Source organism: Amphiprion ocellaris, chromosome 6, assembly GCF_022539595.1.
Source record: "Amphiprion ocellaris isolate individual 3 ecotype Okinawa chromosome 6, ASM2253959v1, whole genome shotgun sequence".
In the NCBI taxonomy this organism is placed as follows: Eukaryota; Metazoa; Chordata; class Actinopteri; family Pomacentridae; genus Amphiprion; species Amphiprion ocellaris.
This window is the reverse complement of record NC_072771.1, coordinates 31764523-31772120: the sequence shown is the minus strand read 5'-3', so window position 1 is coordinate 31772120 and position 7598 is coordinate 31764523. Positions and strand designations below refer to the sequence as shown.

General features: G+C 39.7%; 1 protein-coding gene across 2 annotated transcripts in view; it reads right to left on the bottom strand.

Moving 5' to 3' along the window:
• The window catches only part of gpat2 (glycerol-3-phosphate acyltransferase 2, mitochondrial), a 136127-nt gene that overhangs the window by 17977 nt on the left and 110552 nt on the right, over positions 1 to 7598 (bottom strand). For both annotated transcript variants that reach the window (XM_023264467.3, XM_023264468.3), the window contains 4 exons: positions 3332 to 3462; positions 3149 to 3219; positions 2719 to 2879; positions 2518 to 2621 (listed from right to left, as the gene is read on the bottom strand). In XM_023264467.3, coding sequence (XP_023120235.2) covers positions 2518 to 2621; positions 2719 to 2879; positions 3149 to 3219; positions 3332 to 3462 — 467 coding nt within the window. The remainder of the gene's footprint in view (positions 1 to 2517; positions 2622 to 2718; positions 2880 to 3148; positions 3220 to 3331; positions 3463 to 7598) is intronic.

Sequence of the window (7598 nt, the reverse complement as noted above, 5' to 3'; positions counted from 1 at the left end):
CAAACTCAAACTACTGGATGATATTAGAGGCCGATATTTTTTTTAAATTACTGCTTTCTGAAACATCTGAGGTTAGAGCATAGCTATGTTTGGACAATAAAAACACATGAAGATTGGAGAAAAATCAGTGTGTTTCTGTTTTAATAAAAGCACATGGAAGATAAAACAATAACCAAATTTGAGTTTGCTGGTCTGTATCTGAATATACAGATTTTTAAACTAAGATGCGACTTACAGCTGAATTAAATTATGACACCTTTGCACATCTTAAAAGTAACAATAAGTTTCTATTTGGAAGCTACATGCTGTAACTGCTGAATTTCATTGCATATGAAGTGATGACAAACTCAACATAAGCCGAGCAAGCTTCCACAGATGCTGGTATGGCGTTTTATTTTATATTAACAAGCCATTCGTTCTTGTCGTCATGCTCTTCCATCACTAATTTCCCCATAATTTCAGACCAGGCCACCCGTGTCTACCTGCCTCCTGCTAATAATACCTTCTGACCTGTAATTCCTCTCTGCTTGGTGCCGTCTACATCCCTCTTTGGTCTCTTCTGTACATATTCCTTGTTCATCACTCACACCTTGCCAGATTGTAATACAGTCACTTCAATCATAGAAAACATTTAATTTCCATCAGCACTAAGTTATATTTAGTGCTATAGCTCTGGTCTGGGACATCCCTGCATATCCACATGCACACATGGAAAGTCTAAGGGGAGCAGCAAAGCTTTACCTTACAGCATTCTGTTGTGCTTGCTTGTTGCTCTGCCTGTTTTTTCTGAAAGCACCTGTTTTTTTGACTCTTGTCGCTCTCTTTGTTTGACTGCCTGGTTTACACCTTGAAAGGCTGAGCCTTTTGTCAGTAAAGCTTGTTATGCCCTCTCTTCAGAGTGTTTCATTTTGTGCTTTTGAGTCCTCTAAACCTAAACCTTGCCACTTTAATGCTGTCCTTTTATGACTTCATAGTGATGAAAGCACAGCGTAGTTCAGCTGTTTGTGTATTGCTCAGGGACATCCAGTGGGAATCCCGTTAAATGTCCACAAGGACGCTTGGTTTTAGTTCGCTGAGCTTTGTATGTTCAGGAACTGAAATCAAGAGGTCAATAACAAGAAATACCAGAGGAAAAAATAGCACACATACACCAATCAAACACCATTGACAGGCGAAATGAACAACACTGATTATCTTGTTAAAGTGCAATGTTCTGCTGTGAAACCTTGGGTGCTGGCCTTCGTGTGGGTGTTACTTTGACACGAACCATCTACATAAGCATTTTGTACAGAACAAGCACATCCTTCCAAGGCACTTCCCAACAACAGCAGCCTCCCCCAGCAGGACAGTGCTCCGGGCCACATTGCAAAACCCACTCTGGAATGGCTCCAGGTACATGAAAAAGAGTCAAAGTTGTTGACCCAGCTTCCAAACTCCACAGATCCCAATTGGAGTGCAAATACACAAGATTTATAAGCGTAAGCCAGATGATCAGAGGCTCAAACCGCAACCCACAGGACCCAAGACATCTGATGCCAATGTCCCTGTGACAGAGAGGCATCCCAGTAGATCTGGTGTCTACGTCCTAAAGACTCAGAACTGCAGCTGTCATATTGTTCATCAGGTGGTGTTAAGGACACAGCTCATCAATGTATATATAATATCACAAGACAATTTACTTGCACAAATCAGTTTTCTGTCAAACACACAGACAGACTATTAGCTTGCAAATACAGTGGACTTAAGGTAAATGGTGTGCAGTTGTCTAGTTTGTGAACAGTACAATGGGTTTTCTTTCATGAGAGGAAGAACAAGCTCCTTTTCAGTATATAATTTTTGTTTTTTGGTATTTATTTGTGTTCTTACTAAGCCTTTCAGCATGAGTTCTGTAAAACCATCAGTTATTCAAACAAATCCCCAAATATCTATAATGCAGTATGTTACTGAATAGATTTTCATAGGTCAGAGTAGGAACAACAAAGATTTGTACTACTGTGAACTGCATGCATTTTTGGAGTTTACAACAAGCTTTAAAGTAATAAAAGAAGTCTGGATTTGGTGAACAGAAGACTGTAACCTGGATAAGACCTAGTCTGGGGTAAATCTTTCAGTTTCAGTATTGTCTCCTTATATTATTCTACTTCCTGATTTCTATGTTTCACTGACTTATTACAGGTAGTAATAAAGAAGAGGTACCATAAAAAACTGTTTCTGAACTTCAGTGCCACTACTGACCTGTCGGTATGTTATTTGCTTATTTTTAAAAGTAGAAAAAAATCTCTTCTGCATGTACCCTGATGCCGTTCAAAACTTCCCGAAAAATCATGAATATTAAGTTCTCATAATTTTAAAAGTCATATTTCAAAATTATTTTCCATATTGACATGCCAACAGTCGGAGCCACTGCCAAGGCCTCCCACGAAAAATAAGGTGCCTAGAGAACACAAGGCCCCGAGATGATATTTAAGTGAAAAGTTCTGTTAGCTACACAGAATACACACATTCACAGTCACCCACCTCCAACAGCTTCCAGTATAAAGGTGTGTGTGACAGTCTGGGCCTGGAGGAAGAGGTGAAGTGTGGCAGCAAAGGAAGGACGGGGCACAATGAAAGGGTCTTTCCTACAAGAAGACAGACACAGAAGACAGGACCTTAATGGAGACGGAGGGAAAAGAAAAAGGAATTTTTGATGAGCAACACAATGTTGCTGCTCATTACCTGGATGGTACAGCAGCTATGATGAGGTGGGGGCCGAGCAGAGCGAGGGAATAGTGGATAACGTTGGCTAAAGTTCCTCCAAAGCCGACGTCTCTGTTCCTCAACAAGACTTCGTCGATGAGCCAATCCACATCACGACACAGGCCAGATACGCTCACGCCCTGCGGAGGAGAAGAAGGAGAAGTTTAATTTCAAAATCAGACATGAGCATTAACCATCTGGTGACATTAGTAAGAAATTGGTGGGTATGACTCAGAAAATCACTCTCACACTCTACTACACCAGCTCGAAAACCAATTCTGTTTATGAGCGACTTGGAGTATTGACGGATGCTTAGAGGGACAAATTGCAACACTGACAGCACCGAGGGGAAATTACCCTGGCAGCCACACCAGCACAGGGATGATGCATAAGGGGATGGTGCATGTACCTTGCGTCGTCTGTACAGCAGAAGGCTGGACACAGCACTGGTGGCCATCACAGCCATGCAGGAAGTTGCAGCTACAAAGAGACACACACACTGAGATAATACGGCACAATTTGCATACAATTAAAACAGCGGCTTACAAAGATTCATTTACTATTCAGTAGGGGTGCATAATCATGGATTTACAGAAGATGAGGTGATGGATGATGGCCATGCTGAGGTTTCTGTCTGGATGACCTGGCTCTTCAAGTTCAGATGCATAATGAGAAGAAGGCAGGAGCCATGACATCCTCCTTTTCCCAAACATGTTTTCAGTTCTTCACAGAAAAAGTGAGCGAAGACAAGGACATCAGGATTAATTGACAGTATTTTCATTTTCAGAATCAGCTTTAATGGCCAAGTACGTACATTTTATATGTGTATATATATATATATATGTTTCAGCTGTTTGTGTCACCCTAGGAATATGGAAGCAAATTTTCAAGTATTTCAGGTACTTTATACTTTCTTAAGTCCTAAAACGTAAAACTTTTACCCCCTGAATTCCAAAACCTGCCAGTGATTTTGAAAGGCACGTGTAGCGGACTGAGCAGCAGAACACTCCAGAGCAACACACAAAGAATCCAAAGACCCTTTCCCACAGCTGTAAATTTGGTAAGAAACCATTTCAGAAGACAGCAAACCCAAAACTTGCATCCAAATAGAACATCTGCAGATCGGATGTTTACTTCAAAATGGTCAAAGTGCCAACTGTGACAATAACCACACCTCCGCAGAAGAGATTGCATTCTTCACTGTAGCCTCCTGACCTTTCTCTCTCCCCAACACCCAGAACTTTCTCTACAACAGTGACCTGAACAGTTTGAAATCCTCATAATAAAGAAATTCAGCATTATTCCCAACATCTGGATTCAATCTATGATACCAGGTTGATCAGGACCAGCATCAAAGAACACATCATATCTGAAGTGTTTGTGGAAGATGCACACACACGATACAAAAACACTCCCTTCTCTCCGTCACTGCAATAAAAGGCACAGACAGACTCTAAATCCAGATAAATAAATAATAATGTCTTATTTTTCTTGCTAATGAATATATACGCTTGTGTTCTTAGTTATATTAGAAGTTCACTTTCATGTGTTTGGAAATTACACAGTTTTTATACGTTTACACTTTTTATAGTATCTCAGGAAGAGTACGAGATAAACATTATGATTGATACTGTTTTAATCACTTATTTCGTGGTATTTCAGATCTGTGACCATCATAGATATTTAATAATTGGATGCATTCGTTTAAGAAATGAACTAAAAATAAGTTCTAAAGGTAGTTGGCCTCTGACTTCTCCGGGACAGCGAAGCTCGACACCACCCCTTGAGAGGAACACATCCACGACTGGTTAGATGCCGATTTAAATTTGGCTCCAGAACTTTCAGTATAAAACACAGTCACTGGAATGCAACAGGCTCTTTCATGAAGACTTAAACTAAGAATGGTTTATAACAAAGGCTTAGAACTGGGTTCTTTTATGATGGATTAAAGAAACGTATGACATAATTTTAAACTAGGGCTTGCTACTTGAATACTTTTCAACGCCTTTTTCATGCAATTGTTAAGGATTCTTTCCTACAATTTAAGATAGATTTTGTTTTCCTATGTTTAGTTGGACTTCTTAAGTTAACTTTAATAATGCAATACGCAAATGTTTCTATGAGCTTTGACTCTTAGTGTTTTTACTTGGGCACACTTTTGCAATGCCAACCTGATTCTACATTCATCGCCTTTCTACCAACTGCTTCCAGTGACGATCACAGTTAATTAGCTTATTTACCTGCATTTACTAATTAATTTATTCACTATCTCTTCTTATATCATGGTTGTGTATTGTTTGTCCTTGGGATTAGTTAATAAATGTTTGTGTATAATTATTGTCGGCTCTAATGTGTGTTTCTTTGTTTGGGAACTGGAGGTCAATGAAATCAGAGTTTACGACTTTGATTATGAGAGTGATCAATACAAGTAGATGTGATACATTTATGATCATTCAACCCGAAATATTCTTGATAAAGGTCTCTCAGATGGCCTAAACTAAATGTCTGAGTGGTGTCCCTGATAAATCAGTGCAATTTTACACACAGCCGCACTACAATGATGTGGTGCGGCCGCATTAGGCTACACATTTTTGATACATATAATTATATTTCCAGGCTATTTCCGCTACAGCATATTAACTTTTTTCATGTTAAATTTTCAACTTTCTGACAGTCATTAAAGAAATTGCATGTGACTAGCCTAGTCTGGATCAAAATGTATGCTCAAAAACACGATATTATGTCAAAATATCAGCATTCTACATGTCTCATTCAAAATGCTGTCAAAAATCAACTGTGCATTTAATACATTCAGCAATAAACAAACAATTCTGTGCTCCTCTGTGCAACCAACAGTTGAGTGAACCACAGAGTGTGTTGACACAAAGCTGATGGGAGAAATTATGGACACAAACTAGAAATATAATTAGTAAAATATTTACACTATGTAGAGTCACCGTTTTTTCTTCAATAGTAGCGACACCTGTTGTCACTTGGAAAAATGCTGCACATGCTGATTCCATTTCTTCAATATATGCAAATTAACTAACCAAAGAAATTCAACTTTTGTTTTCTTTTTTTTTTAACAATTTATGGCATTATAACTGTCATACGGCACAAAACAGATTTTTTAGTTTTTTGAACTTCTAGCAAAGGTTGTGGTGCTTCCAAAGAGGTGCAGGACTTTATATTGAGGTGAAATTATGCTTCTGTTCATCTGCTTTACATTGCATTAGAGCTGCACACAGTAAATTTGCCCAAATGACAAATCAGGGGGGCAGCTTTGATTGTGAGGCAGCCACAGGAAATACTGTGTTTTCACTGCTCTGAGCATAAACTGTGACTGTCTAATAAAAACGTGAAGTTAAAATAAGACAATGATAATTTCTAGCATGTGTTACATCAGATTTAAATATTACAGGGAGTAATTTAACATGAAGGAGCTGCAGAATGAAGACGTGCAGGTAACCAACTTGGTCGTGGTGGAATAAAATGCGTGTTTACAGCGTGAACAGATGCATCCGTTGCTCCTCTGTTGTATTTCTGACAAAGCAGCTGTTCAACGAGTGTTTGGTAACCCACACTTGCTGTTACCACGGTAACCACAGCTGTCATCAACCAGGACCGAGATCTCAAGGATTATAGGGATTATATTTGAAGAATAAAGCAATTGGTGAAAAGATCCACTGTTGGCCTTAAGCCATTAGAATGCATTGCAGCATCTTGCATACATTGTCAAGAGACTTTGCACAACAAATCACGGCAATCGGTTTAAGTATTATTTGCCCCGACTGGAAAAGTGTTAAATGGCTTTTTCTAATCATACTAAAATTTACTTGAATTATACTGGAATTTTTCAGTAATGAGCAGTTTACTGAAGAAACAAACAAAATAATTAAGTAAACTCTGAGAAAGTTTTCTGCAACAGCTGCTGTATTTCTGAGTATAAAAGAACACTTGGATGGAACAGCAGGGGTATCACTCAAACACTGAGGTGTGTGATGGATTTTTTAGCTGCATATCTGAGGCTATTCTGCTGTGATATGAGTATTATTTATGCATCTTAGCTCTGCCTGAGAGAATCAGAAACATGTAGAATCTGATTTTGTTAATACACAAGACTTACAGACAACAACACTGCTCAATTCAACCAACAATATATAAACCAAGCGTGGGCGCCTTTATAAATGCACCTTTCAGCCACAACATTAAAACCACCTCCATGTGCAGTGAATGACACTGACCATCTCGCTACAATGCAATGTTCTCCTGGGAAAGCTTGGGTACAGGAACTCATATGGATGCTACTTCGACATGTACCACCCACCTAAACATTGTTGCAGACCAAGATTGCGCCTGCATGGCAACAGCAGCCTCCTGCGGCAGGACAATGTGCACTGTCAGGCTGCAAAAATTGCTCAGAAATTGCTCGAGGAACACGACAAACAGTCCATAAACTCCACCATCCCAGCGCCGGACAGCACAGGAGACCCCCAGAGATCCCATGTCCAGATTTGTTTGGGCGACACAAGAGCGACTTTCACAATATCAGGCAGCTGGTTTTAATGTTGTGGCAGAGAGTGTCTGCGTGTGACGACTTTTTCATTTTCATTAGAGCAGCCCACACATTCCCCGTGTACTTTACAAAGCTCAGCTGCCAGGGACAAACAGAAGGAGAAAGCACAGCAGAGACACACTGTAAGCACTGGAGCATGTTTGTAATGTAGACATGCACAGAGAACTAAAAACGCTCACATGCTGATAACAATCCAATCTAACCACCCCTCTTTACCCCTCGTCATCTATCACTTGCCATCTCTTTCACTCGGGCTGTTGTTTTTCAGCATCCCTCCCTCTCT